At 43.5% G+C, this 26,149-nt stretch overlaps 1 protein-coding gene across 7 annotated transcripts in view; it reads right to left on the bottom strand.

The window, feature by feature from the left end:
* CLIP1 (CAP-Gly domain containing linker protein 1) overlaps positions 1–26,149 on the bottom strand; it is a 4,646,656-nt gene that overhangs the window by 1,017,996 nt on the left and 3,602,511 nt on the right. For all 7 annotated transcript variants that reach the window (XM_044068589.1, XM_044068590.1, XM_044068592.1 and 4 more), the window contains one exon: positions 23,077–23,197. In XM_044068589.1, the coding sequence (XP_043924524.1) occupies positions 23,077–23,197 (121 nt within the window). The remainder of the gene's footprint in view (positions 1–23,076; positions 23,198–26,149) is intronic.

Raw genomic sequence — 26,149 nt, 5'->3', positions numbered from 1 at the left:
ATGCAAAGCTTTTCTGAAGGGCACCATTTTATTAAGACCACCCATTAAGACTCCTCCAGTGCCATGGGACCTAAACTATGTTTTATCACGTTTGATTCTCCCACCATTTGAACCTTCATTGTCCTGTGATCTGAAGTTTTTGACATGGAAAACAATTTTCTTGACTGCCATTACCTCTGCTAGAAGAGTTTCAGAACTGCAAGCATTACCAATAAAGCCCATTACATGCTTTTCCACAAAGACAGAGTATTCCTTCGAACAAACCCAACAACTTTTCCTTCATCTACAAGCAAATACACCCCATAAGTTGTATAGAATAGAGAAGTACAGATAAGTCCCAGCAAAGGAAAAGGGGGATGGTGGGAGGGTAACCTGGACTGCAACAGTGAATACACTCGAACATCTACATTTATGGTAGGTACACAACTGTACTATGTTCATCGTGTTTCACTGTTGCAGTCATTACAATTGGGTTGAATCCCAAAGCTAAGGTTGGGAGGCTGGTGCTCAATAGGATTAGTAGAGAAGACTGGTGCTCAATAGGATTAGTAGAGGCTATCAGGCCCTGCAGAACTGCAGTTGCAAAGCCTGCCCTGGATTTAGAGTAGAGAGGTAAGTGATAGTGCTTTGTAAAAGTATGCACTGAACTCCAAGTTGCAGCCTCTAAGATGTCTTTGGTTGGTACTCCTCCGAGGAAGGCTGCTGAAGTGGCTGCTGCTCTGGTTGAATGTGGCCTAATGCCCTTAGGCACTGATTTGCCATGCTGTGAATAGCAGAAACGAATGCAGTGGCCTATCCACTTTGAAATAGTCTGCTTTGAGATAGGCTTTCCTTGTGATCCTGCAGCATATGCCACTAGAAGTTGTTCAGTCTTTCTGAAAGCTTTGGTTCTGTCCAAGTAGAAGCATAGCTGCCTGTGAATGTCCAAAGAATGCAGAAGTCTCTCACCCTTATTCTGTGGGTTTGGATAAAAGGTAGGCAAATTAATTGTTTGGTTAAGGGCCACACTGGACTCTACCTTAGGCATAAATGTAGGGTTTGTCCTCAGAGAAACCCTGTCAGGATGGAAAATGATAAAAAGATTCCACAGCTATGAGTGCCTGTAACTCTGAGACTCATCAAGCGGAGGTTATTGCTAGGAGCAGAGCTGTTTTCCAGGATAAGAATTTTATATCAGCTGCAGAGGCTGGCTCAAACGGAGGCAGTGTGAGTTTTTCCAAGACATAGTTGAGGCCCCATGTAGGTACTGGTGCTCTCCTTGGAGGTCTTTTGTTTTTGGCCCCTCTGAGGTAATGCGTAGTAATGGATGAGAAAAAATAGGTGGTTCTGTATTGTAATGAGCTGAAATGGCAGAGGCAAGAATTTTAATTGACAAAAAGGAAAGGTCTTTATCCAGCATCTCAGTTAAGTATTGCAAAATCTGAGGAATATTTGGAACAATCGTGTCAATACCCTGTACCTGGTTCCAAGCACAGAATCTCTTCCATTTGTCTGCATAAGATTTTCTGGTGCTAGGGCTCCTGGCCTCCAAAATAACATCCATCACTGCTTTAGAGAGGGGTGTGTCTTGAATGGCTACATTATCCGCCATGCTACAAGGTTTAAGGTCCTGAGTTGGCTGAGCAGTATCTGACTGTCTTGTTGGGTCAATAAGTGAGGAATTTGAGGTAATGTCCAAGCTGAGCATTGAGACGAGCTCTTTAGGATTGGGTACCAGTGCTGGCGGAGCCAATCTGGGGCAATCAGTATCATTTTTGGCTTCTTTTGTCTGACCTTGGGGAGGAGAGGCAGAGGAGGAAAGGCATATACTGTTAGGTTTTTCCAGCTGAAAGACAGAGCATCCACTTTCCATGCTTGCTTGTGATAAGTCTGTGTGCAGAATCTCTGTAGTTGGCAGTTGTGAGGGGAGGCAAATAGGTCTATGTCCGGGCATCCCCAGTTCCTTGTTATCATGTTGAAGACTTGTGGATCCAATTTCCACTCGTGGGGATCCATTAAGTTTCTGCTTAGTTCGTCTGCCAGAGTATTTATCCCTCCTGGCAGGGATTGTGCTTGCAGATGTACTTGGTAAGTCAATGCTGTGTCCCACAAAGTCATGGCTAGTCTGCAAAGGGGGTAGGAATGTGTGCCTCCCTGCTTGTTTATGTACCACATGACTGCAGTATTGTCCGTCTTTATCAGTAGTTGTCCTGGATGAAGTAGTAGTTAAAGTAGATCCTTGAAGGCTGTCAGGGCATTTTTGAACAGCTAGCATATCTTTTTGATTGATATGTAGATGCATTTGGATTGCGGACCATGAGCCCTGAATACATCTTCCTGCCATGTGGGCCCCCAGGCATAATCTGATGCATCTGTTGTCAATGTCTGCCTGGCTGTGGGTAAGGTGAATGGCTGTCCCGTGTTGTGTTGACAAGCCTTTGCCCACCATCGAAACTCCTGTTGCAGGCAGGGAATGAGGATAAAAAGAAGTTATGTACCTACCATAACGTTCCATGTTAGTTGTCTTCATCTCGCCTTCTTTCTTGCTTGTTGGGATCGGAGCTGAACCTTGGCTCCGACTCGGCCATCTTCTATAGCTCGAGAGCTGTTTACTGGCTCGAGGCTACCCCTTATCCCATGACACCCAGCGCTAGCTACCCAGATCTCGTTTGTAATAGCTAACCCCAGACATAGCAAGAATAATCTGACCAAACTAACAGGTTGGGCATATCTGTTATACTCTCTAAGTCAGTAGAGGAAACAAACCAGAAAATACTCAGCCGGTGAAACCTAAACTCCTCTCGGTCCAATAGGACAGGGGGGTGGAGCGGGGGATGCAAAAAAGAAGGCGAGATGAAGACAACTAGCATGGAACGTTATGGTAGGTACATAACTTCTTTATGTTAAGTTGTCTATCTCGCCTTCGTTTCCTGCTTGTTGGGACAGCGTCCCTAGCACCTATGATCCTGGGTGGCTCATTGGAACAGACTCTTCAGAACAGTGGAACCAAAGTTAGCTCTATTCCTGGAGGCCATGTCTAACTTGTAATGAGAAATAAAGGTATGAGGATTCGCCCATGTGGCCACGGCACAAATAGAGTCCATGGGCAACCTAGACTGGAAGGCTACAGAAGTGGCCAAAGCCCTAGTAGAATGGCCTTTTGGTTTGGCAGCCAATTCTTTGTTTCTTAGTTGATAAATGAAGGTGATAATGTTAGACAACCACCTAGACAGGGTCACTTTGGAAACTGGGAGACCTGGTTTGCCCCTAGCATAGGAAAGGAATAGTTGGTCCGACTTCCTTATAGCCTTAGTTCTATGCAGGTAAAAACACAGTTGTCTATGAACATCCAAAAGGTGTAACTTGTATTCTGCCTTGTTGGTGTAGTTAGGGAACAAAATCCCAATCCATGTTGGGCAGAGCCCCTCAAAAACCCTCTTCAAGAGAAATCTTGACGAGTGGATGGGAGATCGTAGGTTTACCCCTGGGATCTCTTCTGTGTCCCTACTAGACAGAGGCACAGTAAACTAACCTTAAAAGGGCTATCTTCTGTGACCTACTATACAGAGGCACAGTCAACTAATCTAAAAGGGTGGCGAAAGCCAAACACACTCTGGCTAGGCTTATAAATGCCCTAGGGCAGATAGCCTAGTATCAACTTATGAACCTATGGAAGAACACTGGAAGGTCTACGGATTGGTTCAGATTATTTTCTGAGCACACTTTAGGAAGGAAGGATGGATTCGTTCTCAGCACTACCCTATCCTTGTGAAAGAAAGTACGGAGAACGAACGCTTAGTGTTTGAAGTTCCGATACACGTCTGGTTGAGGTAATAGCTACCAGAAAGAGAGTTTTCCAATATAGAAACTTAAGGGAGCAGGACGCTGCCGGTTCAAAAGGGGGCATAATCAAGGAGGTTAGTACCAAATTAAGGTCCCAAGAGGAGGGGGATCTCTCACTGGGGGCCTAAGGAGAGTAGTCCCTCTAAGAAAGGCTTCACACAGCTTATGAGACATGATATTTAGATTAGCAAAACCAACATGATAGTTAGATATGGCCGCTAGTTGAACCCTGACTGTGGCAGAAGCGGATCCAGAGTGAAAAAGCTAAGTTAGGAATTCCAAGATCTCATGAACTGGGACTGAAAAGGGATCTATATTCCTGGCCTCTGCCCAATAAGAGAAACGTTTCCATTTACTAGCATACGTCTTCCTAGTAGCCGATTTGTGAGAGGATACAATAATTTCACGCAAAGCCGGGGAAATGCTGGGAAGCCTGGCTAGGGTTGGAATTGGATCAACCAAGCTGTGAGCTGGAGAGATCAATGCAGCTCTCCTGATTGATGAATCAGCAGGTCTGGAATAGGATCCAGGGTCCAGGGCTGCTCGAGAAGGTAACGGTGCAGGAACGGAAACCAAATCTGTCGAGGCCAGTAAGGAGAAATGAGGATCATTTTGCAACCCAACAATATCGCTTTCTGTATGAGTTTGGGTATAAGAGGAAAAGGCGGGAAGGCATAAAGAAGTCCCTGAAGCCAATCGTGGACCGGAGCATCTCTGGGAGGATGACCGGGAAGTGGTAGAAGGGAGAAATAGTTGCTGCATTTGGTGTTGAAGGGGGTTGCAAACAGATCGCAGCAAGGCTGTCCCCATTTGCAGAAGATGAGATCCGCAACTACCTGATTCAGAGACCACTCGTGAGGCATGAGAATAGATCTGCTAAGCCTGTCCGCTATGACGTTGGACTTCCCTGGGATGTGCGTTGCAATCAGAAATCGTTGGGAGGAAATCGCGCACTGCCACAGTCTGAGTGCTTCTCGACATAGGGGGTAGGACCTGGTTTCGCCCTGCTTGTTGAGGTACCACACTACTAACATGTTGTCCGTGTGAATTGCAATGGTCCCAGGAGGGAGTGAGTCCTGAAGTGCTTGCAACGCTAGTAGCACAGCTCTCATCTCCCAGACATTTATGTGCAGATGGTACTCGTGAGGTTGCCATATGCCTTGGACTGTCCTGCCCTGATAATGCCCCCCAACAGTGAGGTGTCCATGGTCACTGTGGCAACCAGAGGGGGGTTGGATGAATGGTCTGCCCTGAGACACTAGCGGGGAGACCATCCACCAGGAAAGGTGTCTTTTGCAAGTTTCTGTAATTATGATCATGTGAGACATGGGGAGTTGTTGAAAGGACAACTGTGTAAAGAGAAGCCACTGAAGGATTCTCATGTGAAAGCAGGCTAGAGGTATCAGAAGAATTGCTGCCGCCATAGAACCCAGAATTTGAAAGACCAACCAGACTTGTACCTTTCTGCATTGCATGGGGATATGAACTTGCTGCCGAATCGTGGCCACCCTTTCCGCCGGAAGTCTTGCGGACATACTTTTTGTATCTAGATCTGCTCCTATATAGGTAATAGATTGACTGGGCAACAAGGCAGATTTTTCGAAGTTTATGGTAATGCCTAACTGGGCACAGATTGCAATTGTATAGTCCCTGGCTTGAAGTTGTTGATGCCTGGTAGTAGCAGTAAGGAGCCAGTCGTCTAGATAAGGAAACACCTGGAATCCTTGACGTCTCAGGTGAGTCATGACCACTGCCACACATTTGGTGAACACCCTGGGGCTGTGGTGAGACCAAAGGGCAGAGCTCTGAACTGATAATGACTGGCTCCCAGCCAGAAGCGAAGGAATCTCCTGGAGAGCCTGTCCATCTTGATGTGATAGTACACATCCTGGAGATCTATTGAGCACATCCAATTGTCCTGACCCAAAAAGGGGTAGAATGGACTGAAGAGTGACCATCTGAAACCTTGTTCTTTGAACAGACTTGTTTAGTCTGCTGAGATCCAAAATTGGTCTCCAGTCCCGTCTTTTTTGGTACCAGAAAGAACCTTGAGTAAGTTCCGGATCCGAGTTGGTCTGCCGGGACTTCCTGGATGACTCTTTTTTTTCTAGCAGTCTTGAAATGTGGGCCCTCAGACTGGGTGGAACATCTTGGGGGGGGGGGGGGTTTGCTTGACGATAAGGGAGATTGGAAGATGGGAATTACGTACCCTCCGGATATGATTGAGTGTACCCATTCGTCTCACGTAATGTCTTGCCAGGCTTTTGGGTACAGTGATAGTCTTCCCCCGACTGCCTCCAAAGGCAGGCAGTCGGGCAACCCTTCTGGGATGCTGGAAGGGCTTGTCAGAGAAAGATTCTCTGCTGCCCTGGTTCTGCGGTCCCCCTCTGCCTCGAGGGCGGTGTCTGTTGTTGTTATTTTCTCCTCTGCCCTTGGAGGAAAAGTCACTACGTGTATCAGGCAAGGCTCCCTGGGATTTCCGAAACCACATTTTTCCACTCTTCTGACCTTTGGAATATGGTCTGGAAGGAGTGGAAAAACGGACTCCCACGGCAGAGAGAGTCTTGCCTTCCTGTTCACACCTAGTGAGAGTGTCCTTCACCTCTGGTCCGAAGAGAAAAGAACCGTCAAAGGGGGTGTTGGTGAATGACGCTCTAAAGGGCTCTGCAAAATTACACAGCCACATCCATGCGTGTCTCCTAAGGGCCACGACTGTGCCTGCGGCTCTACCTGCACCATCGGCTTCATAGGAAATGAGCCTCATGCAGGAGTTAACCACTGAGTTAAGGGTAGCCAGCCGAGAAGCTACTTTAGCTTGAACCCCTTCAGCTGATGGATCCTGGAGGGTATCTCCAAGCTCTTTTAGGAGATCCCTCTGAAGCCTGGTAAAATGGCATAAGTAATTCAGTGACCTCATGGAGAAGGTTGCTGAAGCAAACATTCACTTCCCATATCTGTCCATAGTCCTAGATTCCTTGTTAGGAGGATGGACAGAGGAAGAAGTTTCCGCTAATTCCTGTTTAGTGGCCGCTGCTACTACCATGGCATCCACGAGAACACCCTTGGTAAGGAACTGTTTGTCAGGAGGTGCAGTAATAAACCTGCTGGGCCTCCTCAGGGTTGTTTCCACTGTATCTGGGGCCGACCAAGCCCTTCGAGCCACCAGAGACAGTGGATCGAAGGGCGGAGACACCCAGGAGGTGGAAGGGCGGGAACCAAACGCATCCAGGAATACGGATTCGTCCTCAGTAGCGGCTAGGGCAGTCCAGTTCCCCCTCTGCCTAAGCATTTCTAGGATGTCCGAAAAGGAAACCTCTTCAGAGGGGGATCTCGGGGACCCTTCCGATTCATCTAAATCCGTATCCGAAGTGACAGACTCAGGGGAGTCAATGTGCTTCCTCTTGCACTTCCTCTTCGGAGGGGCCTCCTCTGAATGATCAGGGGAGGCCTCGGAAGAGGAGGAAACACCCAATGGGGTGCTCTGGAGCATCGGTTCCCCAAGCTTGGGGTCTGAAGGAGGGACAGAGGTTGACGCAGGCACTACAGGGGATGGAGTCAGTGGGGTCGAACGTGGTGCTGACTCATGGGCCAGTGCACTCCTCATGACATCGAAGGCATCCCTGCCATGATGCAAAGAAGGATCCAGCTCCAAGGAAACCGGAATCCTTCTCCGCACCGAGGGGGACGGCTCCGAGGCCGATGTAGGAGCCGAGCTCACCTGCGCTAAAGCTCCGAGAGGGAGAACGGGGTCGGACAAGGGTCCGATGCCACTCGCCCCCTTGGAGCCGATGAGGGAGTCTCGGCACCCAGATCCCTCAACAGAAGGTACCGTCAAGGGGATCGGAGCAGATGATGGAACCGAAGGGGAAATCATTATCTGTGCCGACGGTTCCACGATTCGAATCCCAACAAACTCCGGCTCCGAGCTCAGAGGAGTCGGAGGAGGAACATCAATGGAAGCAGACGGAGCAGACACCTGTTGAGGAGGGCTGGATAACATTTTGGCCAGTGCCTGCGACTTCAACAAATTACTGACCACTCTCTCCACGTCGTGGTCCGAGAGTCTAAAGGACCGAGAAGAGTGGGAGGATCTATGACTGCGGTCACTCTGCAACAGGGGTGACCACGGGGCCGAATGTATAGACTCTAGAGACAAGGACCTCGGTCTTTTGTGGGTCCGAGATGGCTCCGAAGATGCTGGTGGAGCCGACTAGGAAGCAGCCTCCTCGGTTCCAGCCAGAACCAAGGTAATATTCATAGGTTATAGGTTAGTACTAGGCTAACTGCCCTTGCAGGCTATTTTAAGCCTAGCCAATTATCCCTTGTGAGACTCAAACCCTGCACCTTGTGTTTGTAAGGCAAACACCTTAACCATTAGACCACCATCCCACCCTAGTCGGTAGGGTCGGTAGTCGGTAATGTCTGGGCCAATGACGGCTCCAAGCTGGGAGCCGACGATTTGGTTGGTTTAGGAGATTTCACCGGCTGAGCCTTGGCCGGTGAATCCTGGGGCTTAAGGAGACCCCTTAATATCAGCTTATTTTTGCGCTCCTGCAGAACCCTTGGGCTGAAAGCATGGCATACAGAACAAGAGTCCTGCAGGTGCACTGCGCCTAAGCAATAGACACAAGAAGTGTGCCCATCTGTCAGAGACATTTTCTGACAGCATGAGTCACACTTCTTGAATCCGGACACTTTGGATTCTTTAGACATATCTAGTCCTACACAGAAAGTCTTTGGCCAAAGGCCCCACAACAAAAAACTACAAACACTAATCTACCAAAACACAATAACTACAATCAAGAAGTTTTTTTTTTTAAATAGGAAGCCTCTAACTTAAACAGCTACCTATGAAGTAAAAGACAGACTAAAACTAAATAGAAAACGCTACAATAAGAAGAGATAGTAAAGGGGAAGAACTCTCTAACTTAAACGAGTTCTAAAGGAAAATAAAATAACACTAAAAACTACAACAAGCTAATTAACAATAATGTCGAAAGACTAAACTATCAAAAAAAATAACTCCTAATTCGCTAGAAAAAGTATTAAACTAACTTACGATAGCCTGAGCCAGTAAGAACGAACCACGCAGCTGAAGCGGCAAACGAGATCTGGGTAGCTAGCGCTGGGCATCATGGGATAAGGGGTAGCCTTGAGCCAGTAAACAGCTCTCGAGCTATAGAAGATGGCCGAGTCGGAGCCGAGGGTCGGCTCCGATCCCAACAAGCAAGAAACGAAGGCGAGATAGACAACTTAACATTTATTGTTTCCAGGCTGTGGCAACGTTGAGTCCAAACACTTTTTAGATACCACTGAAGTTTCCTCATATGCAGTTTTGCATATGGAATTAGCAGAATGCAGGATGCTATGAAGCCCAAAGCCTGCAGAATTTTTCTTGCAGATAACTGGGTCTTTGTTGCCAACATTTTGAAATAAGTAGTCAGTTGTCTGTGCTTGTCTGGCATGAGATAAGCCATCTGGGCAGTTGTATTTAAGCTTGCACACAGGAATATTATCTCTTGAGAGAGTACGAGTTTTGATTTCTTTTCATTTACTGTGTACCCTAGACCTGTTAGCAATCTTTTTACAAACACCAGATGCTGTAGTAGAATGTCCTTGTTCTCTGCTTGAATAAGGCAGTCGTCCAAGTAAGGATATATTTGTATTCTTCTTCTTTGTCTGCAAAATGCAATTACTGGTGCCAGGCATTTTGTGAAGACCCTGGGCGCAGTAGATAAGCCAAAGGGCAGTGCAGAGAATTGGTAGTGCATTGAGCCAGCTATAAATCTGAGGTATCTTCTGCATGACTGTCTGATTGGGACATGCAGGTATGCCTCTTTTAGGTCTAAAGTCACAAGCCAAGCCTTCTTGCCCAGCATGGGCAGAAGCTGCTGCAGAGTTAACATTTTGAATTTTGGAATATCCAGGAATGTGTTTAGGATAGACAGGTCCAGTACTGGTCTCCAGGCTTTGTCCTTTCTGGGCACCAAGAATAGCCTTGAGTAAAATCCTAGTCACTGCTCTTGCTGTGGTACTTGTTGAATGGCTCTCATGTCCATGAGGGATGATACTTGTTTTTGTGACTCTGCCCATTGATTGCGTAGCAGGTCTGGCATACCGTTTGGCCTTGGCAGGGTGTGAAAGTGGAACCTGTAGCCTTGTGATACGATATTTAAGACCCATTTGTCCTGGGTGATCATGTGCCAATTTTGTGAAAAAGGTGCTAGTTTTCCCCTCAAAGGAGCTGCAAGAAGATAAGTGCTTGGTGCTGGCAAGAGAAAGTCATTGAGACTGTTTCCTGTATGGCTGTGAGTTTTCCTCTCCACTTTTGGATTTAGAATCACCCCATTGTTTAGGCCTGTATGAGCCTTGGGGCTGTGATCTGCCTCTGGGGCGTCTGTATCTGCCTCTTTGTGGCCTGTCCTACACTGGAAAGGACTAATTCTTTGTAGGCCAGTTCCTGCTAAATCTGGAGGCTGTACCTGTAAGAAATCCTTGACTGTTTGCATAGATTTAGCTTTGTCCTCCATTTTCTTCAACACCAAACAAGGTATCATGCTGTAATGGAGCATCTAATAGTTTTGCTTTAACAGGATCGGGCAGATTCTGTTCTTTTAACCAAGCATGCCTCCTAATAAAAGAACCTGTAACAGCGGCCCAGCAGGAGACCTCTAGAGAATCAAAACCACATTGCAAAGTATGGTTTCCCACTTGTTCAGCTGCATGCAATAAATCCTGCATTTCTTTGTTTTCTGCACATTCTGAATTTGTCAACATTTTCTGTTTAAGCAGTAACATAAGATATTGCTGATATTTAAGCATATGAAACTTACAATTTAAAGGTCTTACAGCAAAGGTAGCAGAAGTATAAATCTTTTTCCCACATCTGTCCAGGGCCCTTGAATCCCTATCGGAAGGGATAGGGTTTTTTGCAGTGGAAGCCTTGACCCCTCTGGGACCCTGAGAGATAGTTTCTGGGTCAGCAACAGGGTTTTTATAAAGAAATTTATGTGAATCAGGAACCCTGTAGTATCTGTCTGGCTTAACAGGAGCTGGTGGTAAAGAGTCAGGAGACAGACCGGACTCTGAAAATACATAATCTACAATGTCTAAAACAGGAGGAATAGCAAGGGGGCTGTGCTGAGGTAATAAAAGGAAGTCTCTGAGCCTTTTCTTGGATTCTGAGTAATCTTGGCTCTCCCAGTGGAAATGCTCCCTCATAGTATGCAGGGTCTCCCCAAAAGAATAATCCTCAGCAGGAGAGGCTGAAGGGATAGATTCTTCAGCATCAGAATCCTCATAGGGAGGAAGGGAATATTCCTGTTCAGAAGAAGAATCAGAGGAAATGGAAACCTGATTTGAAGATTCATATTCTATTTCTTGCCGAGGCCTCTTATCAGGAGGGGGATGGGAACCCCTGATCAAAGTAATTAGGTCTTCGGCCATTTTAAGCATCTGTTTTTTAGGCATGGAGGCCTGTCCAGGGGAATGCTGTACTTGTTTCTTTGTTTTTAGAGCTGCTTTAGTCTTTGCCTTTGAAGCTGAAGTTGGTTTCACATAGAACTGTGTAGGCCTTAATACACCCTCAGAAGCAGATGCCTGTTCAGCGGCTCCGGACCCATCTGAGGGAATAGTTTCCAAGTGTCCAATACCTTGAGTTTCCAGCGGCCTAGTCAGCTCCACGTGGATGTTGGAAGCGGCCTGTGGCTCTGAGGTAGCGGGCGGCAGGGGCTGCGAAAGCGCCTCATTGAGAACCGGCGACAGGCCTAGCTGAAGCCTCGTCATCGGTTTTGGACCTTGGATGCCTGTCCTTTTCTTTTTCTTTGCACTTTTTATAAACTCCGGTAGTCGGCTGTTCCGATGGCATTATATAATTGAATCTTCTGCCAAAGTAATGAAATGCAAAATCGTATCAATGCTTAATAGTGCGTTGGTTAAATCTAGCACAAAACCGACAAGTAGCAATGTTGTGGTCAGGACCTAGGCAAGGAATACAGTAAGAATGAAAATCCTTATGCGGTATTTGCTTCCCACAAGAAATACAATTATTAACTTTTTCTGACATCAGTCTGGAGCAAGAAAAAAGTTTCCCCAACGGGGTACTTACCTTTAATGAAGACTTCGGATCTGAAATTCAAATTTGAAAATCTCAGGAGTCAGCCGACCGGCACTTGCAAACTGCTTTTGCTTCAGGCACCAGGCGGCAAGAAAGACTGAAGAAAATGGTGTTGGCTGCATCTTTTATACTCCTGCCGCACTAACGTCAGTGAGGAGGCGACAGCAACCGACGCCAGACCTAGACTTTGGAACTCGGGCCGACTGTGGGTAGCCTGCCAGCAGGATAACCCAACTGTAATGACTGCAACAGTGAAACACGATGAACATCATGCATTTGGTAAATACTCTGGGGGCTTTAGTGAGAACAAAGGGCAGAGCTCTGAACTGGAAATGACTGGCTCCCAACTGGAAGTGTAGAAATCTTCTGGAGCGCCTGTCCATCTTTATGTGGTAGTACACATCCTGAAGATCTAAAGAGCACATCCAATTGTCTTGTCCCAGGAAAGGGAGTATAGGCTGCAGTGTTACCATCCAGAACTTTGCCTTCCTTACCGACTTGTTTAGTCTGCTGAGATCCAATATTGGTCTCCAGTCCCCTGTGTTTTTTGGAACTAAAAAGAACCTTGAGTAAATTCCGGATCCGATCTGGTCTGCAAGGACTTCTTGGATGATTCTTTTCTAGCAACCTTTGAATTTCTAGGGGTGACCGAGGGGCCGAATGTTTGACCGGGTGGAATGTCTGGGATGGACTTTCACGGATGAGGTGGGCAGTGAAAATTAATGTTATATCCCCTGGATATAATGGACTGTATCCATTTGTCTTGAGTCAATTTCAGCCAGGCTTCTGGGTACAGAGATATTCTTCCCCCGACTGCCTCCAGAGGCAGACAGTCGTGCCTTTCAGCAGCACTGGAAGGGTTGACCGGAGAACGTATCTCTGTCGGCCTGGTCCTGCGGACCCCACCACCACGTGGATGGCATCTTTCATTGTTATTCCCCCCTCTGCCCCTGGGGGAAGATCACCACAAGTGTCCGGCAAGTCTCCTTTGGATTCCATAACCACATTTTTCCGCTCTTTTGACCATTAGGATAAGGTCTGGTAGAAGCAGAAAAATGCACTCCGACAGCAGATAGGAGTCTTGCCATCTTGCTGGCTCCTGGTGAGAGTCTCTTTTACTTTTGGCAAGAACAAGGACAAGTCATCAAACAGGGTGTCAGTAAAGGAAGATCCGAAGGGTTCAGCAAACTCGCAAAGGCGCATCCAAGAATGTCTCCTAAGAGCTATTCTTGTGCCTGCTGCCCTGCTTGCTCCATCGACTGCATAGGAAATGAGGCGCATGGAGGAGTTTGTGGTAGAAGTTAAGGTTGCAAACTGGGAATTTATCTTATCTGATAAACGCTGGGCTGTAGCACCTTGTAGGGCATCTCCCAGCTCTTTCAGGAGATCCCTCTGGAGTTGGGTAAAATGTGATAAGCAATTCAGCAACCGTAAGGTAAAGGCCGCTGAGGAGCACATACGCTTCCCGTATCTATCCATCGTACGAGACTCCTTATTCGGCTGATGGACAGATGCAGAAGTTTCGGCTACTACTTATAGCCGCTGCCACCACCACCGCATCTACTGGAACCCCATTTGATAAATATTGTCTGGAGCCCTAATGAATTTATTTGGCCTCCTCAGAATGAGGTCCACTGACTCGGGAGAGTCCCACACCTTCTGACTCTCAACACCCAGGAGCGGGTTGAAGGGTGGAGACACCCAAGAAGTGGAGGGGTGAGAGCCAAATGCCTCCAGGTATACCAACTCACCCTCAGAAGGGGAGAGGGATTTCCAGCCGCCCTACTGCTTAAGGATCTCAAGGATGTCTTAAAAACAGACATCCTCAGAGGGCGACCATGGGGACCCTTCCGAATCCTCTAAGTCGGTATCAGAGGTGACAGACTCAGGGGAGTCTATGTGCTTCCTCTTACACTGTTTCTTCTCAGGGATCTCCTCGGGGGGGATGTTCTGGGGAGGTGTCGGAAGAGGAGGTTCCACCCACTGGGGTTTCCTGGGGCACTGACTCTTTACTCTAGGGCTGATGGAGAGATAATGAAGTAGAAGATGCCAGCCCTTTAGGGGAAGAGTGGGTGCAGCCGAAGGTGGAGCAGACTCAGTAGAGAGCACACTCCGCATCACCTCGAAGGCACTGTGGCCCTGGGCCAAGACAGACTCCAGCCCCAAAGGACTGGGAGATCTCCCAGGCACCAAGGAGGGTGGCTGGGAAGCTAATGTGGGAGCTAAACTCACCTGAACCGAAGCGCCGAGTGGGAGAGTTGGTTCCGACAAGGTTCCGATTCAAACCCCCCCCACAGAGCCGACCAGGGAATTTCGGCTCCCAGATCCCTTGATGGAAGACAGCATCAATGAGACCGGAGAAGACGTCTGAGCCAAGATATTGTGAGTGATTACTGGCTCTGGCGGTTCCAGCACAACGACTTCCTGACACTCTGGCTCCGAACTCATTTGAGTCGGAGGAGGAATAGATGGTGTCTGAGATTCAGTGGTTGGCTCCACGATCCGATGGGTTGGGCTCGAAAGAATTTCTGCTAAGGTCCGCGTCCGCAGCAACCTCTTCACCACCTGCTCCACGTCATCATCCGATAACCTGGAGGACAGAGAGGAATGGGTCGATGACCTGTGACTACCTGCCACAGACTGTAATAGAGGAGATTGCGCCGAGTGTATAGACTCCAATGACGGTGACTGGCTCCGCAACAGTTCTGAAGACCCAAATGGAACTGGGGAGGGCCAGATTTGTCAGAACCTAGAACCTTCAAATCTGAATTTACTGTCTCTTTTTGACTGGTTGACGGCTCAGACAACGAAGCTGACTTTTTTGTCTTATCCGATTTGGAGGCCTGATTACCTTCTTTAAAAGAGCCTTTCAACAAACCCCTCAAAATGAGTTTTGTTTTTCCGCTCCTGTAAAACCCTTGCACTAAAGCCATGACAAATGGAGCAAGAGTCCTGAAGATGGACTGCTCCTACACAATACACACAACTTGTGTGCCCATCTGTTAGAGACATTTTCTGGGTGAATGAATTGCATTTTTTAAAACCAGATTGTTTTGACTCCTTAACCGTTTCTTTAGACATCTTTTAAGCCAAAAACAATAACAACAACAATACCTCCTAACAGTAACTACAATAACTGCAACAGAAAGAGACTTTTTTTTTTTTTAGGAAAGGAAAGGGATGGGGGGAGGAGAAGTCTCTAAGTTAAACCACAGTCTCCTCCAACCTGAAGAGACGCCTCTAACTTAAACGGTGACTCCTTAACAAAAAGGGGAAGAAGCCCTGAAGGAAGAAAGGGGCTAAATAGAAAGAATCCTCTAACTTAAACGGATTCTTTAAGGGGAATAAGAGAAAAAGTAGGGGACCAAGAACAACAACCGAAGACAAACGCTTACTCATGTAAAGTCTGCATTTGTATCAGTCAACTGGAGTGGTGAGAGAGTGTTACTTGTATGTTAATAGGGAGTTAGTGAACTCAAGTGAAAGGTGGTCCAAAAGATGGCAAAGGCTTACTACATAAAAGAAAGGTAAGCTGGCCCTGGATGGTAATCCAAAAAGTCCTTTGGACAAAAAGAGCAGTCACATTTCTGGATCTAAACATAACACCCATTACTTTACCTGACAAAGATTAAATTTCAGACCTCAATAGGATATCCAGTAATTTGGATACCATCTACTGTAAGCAAGGGTCAGTTTTCTGATGTTCCTCCTTCCAATGTCAAATATGCCCTAAATTTCTTAAGGCCAAAGATAACTTATTCTGAACACCGTTAAGACATAATACAGACATTAAATCTAGCACAGTTCCTCATTTCTGGCAGACAGTAAACAAAAGCGCCACAGAAAGACTTCAAAAATGAGGATTTAGACATGCATCTCTTTTCTCTGCTATCAGTGATTCAGAAAATGCTGCAGCTTCACAAAAAATACCTAAATTACCCTGAGCTACTGAGATATTCACAGATTCATAGATTGCTACTAGGCTAAAGGCCCGGAAAGGGGGGGGGGGGCATACCAAGCCTAGCCAAGGACATTGAGGGCCGGGCATTTATAAGCTACCTCTGTCCATAAGAAGATATAGGTGCCAGGCCCAGTGTAAATTTTCTATTACCCATCCACTAGTCCAGATTGCGCTTAAATTGGGAAATAGATGAACTCGGCTTCACACAGATGGAAAGCTTGTTCTACTGGACGGGCAGTCTCTGGGACACATATCTGTCTCACCAGCATGTTCTGTTTAAGTCACAGACAAAATTCAGGTCTTTAGATCTTACATTTCTGGTACTGTTTGACTTACAAATATGCAGGAGATTCATACGTGTAGGGTTTGTGGACGCCTTGTAAGCCAAGCATATATCCCTCATCAATCTATAGGAGACAGAGTAGAGGGAAAGGGCTGTAAGGAGCTCTGTGTAAGGTGTGTGTGTTAACCTTCTATTCTTTTTGTATGGAACCCTGAAGTTGCTCCAGTTGCTGCATATGCCTGGTCAGGTACATACCAAATTGAACATTGTACTCTATGATTGGTCTGATAAGGGCAGAGTACAGTAGGACAATGACCTCTTTTACCTAGGTGCCATGCCTTTATTTATAAGTTGTGAAGAAACCCAAGTGTGGCCATGTGGTAGTCAAATGCAAGGCTGCTGTCTATGTGCATATCTGTTTCCCTAACCACAGGGTCGACTATTAATGGTGCATTATTAACATGATAATTAGTAGAGATGGTTAATTCCCCAAAGGGTACAATTATGTATTTCTTAGCATTACTTTTAAGACCATGGCTTTGGCACAACTTGTTAATCAGAGACAGACCTTCTTGAAGAATGTTAGTGTCTGCAAAGGAGTTGATGATAACCCCAGCTTGCAATCATCTGCAAATGTAGGTGACCATAAACCTTCAGTGTTTGCTTCCACTTCAGAGAAACAGATGCCAAAAAGGAGCAGATCCAGTATAGAGCCTTAGGGGACTCTGCTGGTGACTGGCTTCTTGGTGGAGGTGCCCTCACCAATTTTGACCTCCTGTGTCCTATCAGTGACCCAGCTGGCTATCCAGCGGGTGATAAAAAGGTTTATACCTAATTTAGTGAGCTTGTCTATAATGCTTTTGTGGGGTATTGCATCAAAAGTCTTGCTCAAGTCGAGGTAAGCTATGTGCACAGTCTTGCTCTTATCCATTGTTTTGGTGACCCTCTCAAAGAAGTCCACCAGATTTATTAGGCATGATCTTCTTTAAACAAAGTCAAACTCTGATGGGTCCAGTGCTTGCAGGCTGCCTGTGTCCTCATTTATCATGTCCATGATGATTCTTTCCATGGCCTTACATAACAGGATGGACAGACTTATGGGCATGTAGTTATCTGGATAGGTGGCTTCACCTCCTTTCTGCAGGGGAATGACTGCAGCCATCTTTCATTCCTTGGGCACAAAACCTGACCGTAGGCTGCAGATGAAAAGTGATTCAAGTGGATCAGAGTGGGCATGTTTCATGTTATTTAGTAAGCATCCCAGGATGTTATCAGGGCCCATCAATGCAGCGTTTTTAGCCTTGCCAAGTGCATTTTTCCTAGTAATGGGTCGTGGGGATTGTGGTATGCAGTACATCCTTTGGACTATTATAGAGGGATATCAGCCAAAAGGTTGGAAATCGCTTCCGGTTCAGTGTGAGTGATGCCATTTACAATAAGTTTTGCACATCGCTGTGTATTTCTCTTGAGGTTACAGACATAGCTCTAGGAAGTTTTATGGTTGTCCTTTGACTGAGAAGCTATTTATTCTTCAAATTTATTCTCTGTAGTATTAATTAATCCTCTTAGCTGCCTCTTTAGTTTGGTCGGGGGGTTCTAGTATACTGGGCTTTGTTCCAGCTACGTTTGACCAAGATTTTTTTCTTTTGTTGTACAACTGATTAATATTGCAATTCCACCAAGGTGGCTTGTCTTTTTTGTAATACAAGTGGGCACAGCTCGGTCTATACAGTTATCAATATGGCTGCACAGGGATTTTGGAAATAGCTCAGCATATGCTATGTGTTTACTGGGTTTGGGGTGCCTGGAATTTAGCCAAGGTGTCACTTAGTATAGAGGGGTTAGCTTTGGAATGCTTCCTAAAGGTTTTTAGTTTCGCGAGGACAATACATTGGATGAAGAACATTGCTCCCCTATGTTTGTGTTAAGGTCAAGACCTTCTCTAATGCTGGTGGGAGAATGGACCAACCGTTCCAGGACATTGGTATTAAAGTTTAGGAATAGCTTGTTTTGAGAATCTGAAGTAGTATACGATTCCCGGTCTACAGAGGAGTAGTTGAGAACCCCCAGGAAAATCATATTAGGGCAAATGGTAAAGGACTCTAGATTCTTGGGACATGGAGGAGGACCTACAGGTTTGCAAAGATATGGTTACAGCATGAGACCCTGTTTATGGTGAGCTGCACATGTATGAGTTCAGTAGGTTAGACATTTTAACTAATCTGGATGTCTGGACGTGAGGTCGGTCTTAATATAGACTGAGACAACTCCACTTTTAGCTCCCTCCCGTGAAGTTGCTAGTCTAAAAGTGTGAAAGGCATATCAGTAAAATGATTTAGGACAGGCCACCATAGCAGTGCATCCTTAATATCTCTGATAAGCTGCTTATGCCATGGTACAAGTTAAAGAAATGGAGTCATCTGTCTTGACTTCAGAAAAGCTTGTGATTCTGTACATCACAGACTGTTTAATGAATTCCACATGTAATTGTACAGAACTTCAGTGACCCACCATTATTTTAAAGATGGAAGGTTTCATGTCATCATTTATCATTCAGGGGTGTCATAGGGTTCTGTAAGTGATTTTTCACAGTCTCCTTTCATTACTGCATTTACAATGAACCTTAAATTAAATTGGACATGCAATGTCAGTTCTGTGGCATACAAAGGGATAATGTTCTGCCTATGACCCAGATGGCCCTGCTTTAATTAACAGTCTGAGTGCTAAAGTGAATAACCAGGAAGGGTGGGAGTGAGTGGTCAATCCTCACACATTTATCATCTTGCAGTGGGGCAGAGGAATGGAAGCAGTCTGGTAAAGCAGGAGTGCAGTAAACAATATATGCGTCAGATACGTAGTTCTAGCTTTGCCAAGTTGCAACAAGCAACAGCCCCTCTTGGGGCATTTGTAAGAGGTTGCACATCACCATAGAGGGGAAGACAAGACATAGCAGGCTCTCATAAGCAAGTAACTTTGCCAGCTACCTGGATGTGGGGACTTGCTCTACAAGGAAAATCCTGATGACTGCCTAGATGACAGTCTCCCACAACTGTCTCTCTTCCCACAGCAGAACAAATGCGTTGACGGACAGCAGGAGTGCTGATTGTTCACAGCAGGGATAAAAAGGTTGCAAAATAAATAAATAAACTGAACAGGACAGGCTACAGACATTCCCAAAGAGATGCAGAATTTTCACAGCCACACTCTCTGCTGAATCAGAATGAGAAGCACTAAGACATTCGGTACTTACGTATTATCGCAACCAGATTTTCGTGATAATACTGGTTGCTTCCAGATGTGTAAATTTTACCAATACTGACTTGAAACTGTCACATTAACTGTTTTCTTTCACACTGAATTTTTTTGAGGCAGGATTATCGATTAAACATGGAAAAAGTAATGTTTAACCGCATGCTGGACTGAAAACGAGTGTGGGAATTAGCGTAAGTTGTTACTTTACATCTTTGCTTACAACAAATAAGTTTGGCTTACATTCAGGAAGATGTGACTACAATTGCTGACAACTTTCTCTCCAGACACAGAAACAGTACAACAGCGAATGAGAAATCCACATCTTTTTTAGCAGTAATCATTGAAACACAATCTCCGTTTGTCCGAGGATAGCACTATCACAATACAAGTAGCCAAAGCACCACTGTCAACTTCTCACATACCAAACTAGCCTACATATCAGCATAATGTAATATCATCAGTTTGGCAAACCTTTTTTTTTTTTTTTATTGCAAGCTTCTATTCTTAAAAAAAAAAGTTTTTCTCCTTTCAAGTCTGTTTGTAAATTTTGATAAATAGTCTACCAAAAAGCATTTCTCCAGGTCTCCCCGTGTTTTTCTTTTCAGCATTTCATCTTGATAGAGAAAAGCACTCCTTTCGACAGTAACATACACAGGAGCCCAGGCAATTAAACTGTGCGCGTGTAAAGCACGCAAAACAGGAAGAAGACTTTCACAGTTGTTTTATCTTCCTGAATGTAAGCTAAACCTATTTGTTGTAAGTAAAGATGTAGAATAACAAGTGGCACTAATTACCACACTCGTTTTCATGCCAGCATTCATATTACCGCAACCGCGAAAATCTGGTTGCGCTAATACGTACTTTATACCTATACTACAGCAAATTTCTTCACATCTTCTTAAAGGTTAAAGTTTGCTATTAAATCCCTCAGACCCAGCAGTCAATCTGTAAACAATGTGCAAACCCCTTTTCATGCACTCCACTACTCTTCTAAAGCATTTCTAGCAATAACGGAGGACATTAGAACACACAAGTGAGTATCCAGAATGGCAAATGACATGGTTACAGAAGGCCCAGTGTTCTCCATCATCATCTGAAACTGTTACTACCACTAAAAATGATTTGAAGAGTTTTCCATTACTGACGAGTTACCTGACTTTGGCTCATAATAATTTACATATATATTCTACCCCTCATAATTCACCCTAAAACTTGCAATTTAGGGAGAAAGGGGGGGGGGTTCTACTTACTAAATATTGGCAATAGTTACAGTTGTAAACTTTTACAATGTTTGCTAACTCACATTCTCTAATTCTGGCAACTTCTTATGTTGATTTTACTAATATTTTAAATACTGTCTCCAATTATTTCTGGATTTGTTCCTAATTCTGATGCTAAGGAGGAGGTTGAAAGCCACGTTGAGGGATTTGACAATTTGGTAAGTATCTCTTAAATGTGAGGGAATATTACAGACAGATAAAAGTTCTCCATTATCACCACATTTTCAATTGCAGGTCCTCTGCAGTGGAATTTGCATCTTGATGAATTTAGGAAATGGATACGGGTACTTAATGTCAATAAATCCTGCAAGGCATTTCTCTTACTTGTTTAGGTGCAACTACATAATTCAAAGCTTAAGTTTACAGTCACACAATTCTAAAGGATTTGTAGCCTTAAGCTTTGTGCTAAACTAAACCTTAGTTTACACTGTGCAGAATTTGTTTGCTAAATCATCTAGTTTATCAGTTTGATTACACGTTCCCCATGTAACAAACTTGATATGTCTAACCTAATTTTCCTGTCATCTCTGCACAGCATGACTTTGATCAATTTATATATGTTGGCTGTTTTATAAATTTGAACTTTATTTTACTTTCAATGTAAGACGATAAAATCAGTCATGCCTTATAGCTTTAGTTTCAGGATCCCTGTTCTCCTAATCCTCGTACAGCCACTTTGCCGTAAAGGGCAACTTCCTGCTTCTGATAACACAGCCCACTTTTGCTTCAGACAGCCATATCTTAAACATGAAGAGACCAGAGCTATAAAATCTACCACATCATATTCTATTCAACAGTAAATAATAAGCCATGCAAAAAAACACATCTAAAAACATTGCAACCTTGACTGAAGAATTTTTACACCCAAAACGATTTTGTTTCTATACACTGCAAGACGTACATCAGCTCAGAAGCTACTAAAAATAACAAAATACAAACACAAAAAAGTGTAGCAAAATTAACAAAAATAAGAAACACTGATGTCTTTCCTGAACACAGTATGTCCTTTTTTGACTTAAATACCACATGAGATCATCAAGTAGGGTTGTGTAATTTTATACACTACAGGAACATAAAGCTAGAAAACAAATTCACGTGGAAATTTGCCTGTACTTGTGACGGCTTTCATCAAGGAATAATTAATAAAGTAAATAATGTTGGTGTTTTTCAACATTGCATATGTAAATTACGCTATGTTACACACTACAAATACTACATGAAATGCCTGATCACTACCTAAACAACTTGACCGGCTTGCATCATAACATTGGTTTTCCATATCTAACAAAAGGATTCCAAGTCTGCAGTTTGGAATTACTTGGGTTGTACTCTAATTCTCTCTCTTATAACAGTAAATATCACCAGACACATTATGACCGAATGAGCTGTTAGTACCTCTGAAAGCTAGTAACAGATCATCTACCCAAACAACTGCACTGATAAAAACACTATCCACATACATGAATGTAAGCCGTCATCATCATTACATTTTAACATTCGTAGGCTTTTCTTTATTAGAGCTAATGTATTCTAAATGCACCCTAAAGTTACAGAAGGAACTTAGATATGCATGCCCTCCCCACACACAAACACACACAGACACAGACACTGCACGATGTAACAATTCAGCATTTTCATGCTGCTAGTACTAAACAAGCATGTCTCTGCATACAGCGCTATTTCAGACACAAGTTTGCCCAGCTCTGTTTACAACTCGGGTAATTGACTTGGTGTAAAGTAGCCAAAACAGAAGACATCTGATAGTTTCGAAGCACATACCAAAAGTTAACAAAATAAACTTGCAAAATGGTCTATTAATCAAAAAGTGTGCACCATACCCACTGGATCACCTTGTGAACATGGATGCGTCATAAACTTTATCTACTTCAGACATCTGTACTCTACAACTAGTAACATCACAAGCACAAAAAAATTAAAAGCTGCTAATCTAAAGTGGGCCATCCTGCATAAACATAACTATAAGAGAATGCAACAGGTAATGCAAAAAAAATTAAATACCAATAGATTCTGCCTTCTCTGTCAACTTCGCAAGCAGTGTACATTAATTCAATACTGGTGTACCTGAATGTTTTAACATTTATGCCTGCTAACCAGAGAGTAATGATTGCCCCCTAGTGGAGACTTTGCAATATATATATATATATATATATATATATATATATATATATATATCGCAGCAGCTAATAACCCTCAATGGACAAGAATTACTATTTATAGTGTTTTCAGATCTTGACAGAAACCTAGAAATACAATTACCACTTCCACTACAGTGTAGACATTTAGTACCTTTTCAAACAGAACATGCAAGTACTGCTTGAGAAGGGAAGTTATTAGTACCTACCTTTTGATGGGAAGTGACTTCGTCTCTACTCCTACCCAGCTCCTCCGCAAGTTTAACGTTATCCTCTTGTAATGCTGCTAGCAGCTGAGATTTCTGAGCAACTGCCAGCTTCAGCTCCTCTCTGCAAGAACAGTGAATGCATGTTACTATGGCAACAGAAGATGAACAGAATCAAGAAAAAACAGTGGAACAGAATCAGCTTCGCATTTGAAAAAAATACATCTTGGTCACATGAAATTACTCACAAAAACACTACATTTTTTCTCTTGAAAGGAGTCATTATTTTAAGGACATTTAAAACTTGTGTCTACACTACAACATAATGTGTTATCAGAAGTAGCATTTCCAATAAGTACCTTGGAATGATAATTTTTAACAAACTGCTTAATCTAAAATCTGATTTGCATCTATGATGACAATTAAAATTTCTACACAAAAATACATTACTTTCAAATAATAAAATAGTAATTGCCTATCAAATGATCCTGTATCCACAAAATGCAAAAGACAGTCATCAAGAGATGCTCCTGACATGTACAAAGGCAAATTCAGATAATGTAATCAGATGCGTGCCAAGGAAAATATGTTCCTAACAATGTCCCAGAACAGAATCTGTTGGCTGGTATACATATATGGCACTGTTTTCATATGAATAAAAGAGGTCATCAAAATAACCCAAAACTGTACACGACAGTATGGAGAAGTTCTTGAAAGGATCTACACTTCCCAAAATGCTTATAAAAATAAAAGTAATGAAGGAATAATAATACAAAGATCTGGCAATTTGAGGATCAGAAACATCAGTTTACAGGATTGCAAGGATACAGAAACCTAACCTGAGCTTCTGGAACCTACCTCAAGCAAAATCATTGGTATGATGTACAATCTGCTAATGAAGGAATGGAAGTCCAGTAATGTGATAAGGCATCATACTGCTAGATATTCCAAGCAAAAGGAAGGTTGTTGCAGGACTCAAATTTTTCATTGAAACCATCAGAAGTTGCATATCAGGCCTCAGCCAGAATTTTCAGCAGCTGGATAACCCCCAATGTCTGTGGTTGTATCTCAGCTACTGACTAACAGAATACTTCTTGGCTATAAAAAAACAACTCATGCACTTCTGAGCCAGGTACGGAGACCACACCAAACAAATATTCCTGCGGCAAGCCAAAGAAGCAAAACAAGACAAGCATATAATGCAATACAGAACAATTAAAATCCAATAAACATGACATACAGTACAGTTCAAAATCTATTCCGCTACTGCTTCTATATAATTAACATGAAACCATACTTAAATACTCAGATTATACTCAAGTGCAGAATGCGCAATTAGACAGGCAGTCTAGTAAGAAGGCCAGAAGACAAATACGATGGCTAGCAAACTTAACACGTGCACAGTATCTGGAGGATGGAAGCTATGAATATATCTTGCAGCAATGATCCTATTAATGTATCATCTGTTATTGTATTACTTACACTACGAGATCACATATGCAGGATTTAAATTATCTGTTGTGGAGCCTGTAAATTGCACTCGTTTACTCTTCCATTACAGATAATTTAAATCCTGCATATGTGACTCTACAGCAGTCCATGCAGGAGCAAAGTCTAGACTCTGTAACAATCTGAAAAAAATGTATATTGATGACCATGTGGCAGCCTCATATATAATCTCACCAAATATATTTTTGCAGAAGGCTTCACATGTAGCAGCTGACTATACAGGCTGTACCTTAACCCACTTAAGGCAATACCTGGATGTACTTAACACAGCAGAAAGCAAAGTCATTAGCAAACTACTTGAAAGGGGAGTACTTCCTTACAGACTAACCTAGTTTTCCCTTCATAAAAGAGATGCAAACAATCCATATAATCGGCTTTATCCTTTGCACGTAATATCTCAAGACCCTGTGAATATCACTGCAAATCAAAATTCTTTCCCCTTTATTTTCCATTCCTGGAATAGAAATCTGAATAATTTTGACCCAGGGTAGAGATATAGACACCATTTTAAGCATAACACAAGGAATCAATGTTAAGCAATCTTTTCTTCTTTTTTATACATTTATGAAAATATTACTTTTTAGGCACTCATACATTAATAAAACACGAAACAAACGATATTAACACCTTTTTCCATTTACACGCATTATACATCACATTTTCTAAGAACTGTCTTTCAGTTCATCACTCAATTCCTGCCTTCCCTTAAACCTATTTCTATGCAATTTGCTCCTTCCCTTTTCTAAATATCCCCCTTCTACTTATTTTCTTAAATACAGTCGGTTTAGATTTTGCTTTTCATTTTCTAGTAATTGCTTGCTTTTTTGAAAGCCAACAGAATTGCTTACTAAGGCCTTACTAAGCTCAGGCAGTTTAGATTTCATGCTACTGCTCAAAATAATAATTTTCTTAGTTACAGCCATTTGCTTCCCCAATATTACTGATTGTGAACCTTGTAGGAATTTTTTTATACTGCCAACTCTTCACACTCCCAAGAAACATGCTCCCAGTTACTTCTTTATTCAGTTTCACACACAAGCATTTTTTTCAGAATTGGGCACAACCAAAGGGGAAAAAGGCAAATTACAGACCCTACAATTCGGGGCAGAGGGAAAACAGACACACAATCACCCTTGGCAGACATCTTGGGAAAACCGGTATCCCCAGTAATTGAATCCAATGGTATTGTCCATTCGTTAAATGGATTTCACATAATTACACCAATTAAGTTATTACTACACTACATTTTTCAATTTTTTCTGAAGGGTTGAAATTTGTGCCTACAAAGCGTTTTGATGTGGTTGATACTTTAACTGAAATTAAGCTGTACATTAGGAAGCTTAACTTAGCTCTTTATTTCAGAGACAGCATTAACAAGAATTTGTCTGGTTCTGATAACCCCCAAAGTATTAAGAAAAGAAATACTTTTAACCCCCCATTTTATCAGCTTTTGAGAATGTGGTTATTAATGAGACATATTTGCTTCAGGGAGCTTCTAACTTTAAGAGGAATTGCTACTACAATTTGAACAAAGAAGAAAGGGAATTATTTGATAAATTACGCTATG

Source organism: Protopterus annectens, chromosome 4.part0, assembly GCF_019279795.1.
Source record: "Protopterus annectens isolate FY-2018-M chromosome 4.part0, PAN1.0, whole genome shotgun sequence".
Lineage (NCBI taxonomy): Eukaryota > Metazoa > Chordata > Ceratodontiformes > Protopteridae > Protopterus > Protopterus annectens.
Note: the sequence above shows the minus strand (reverse complement) of the source record. Positions and strands in the feature narration are given on the sequence as shown.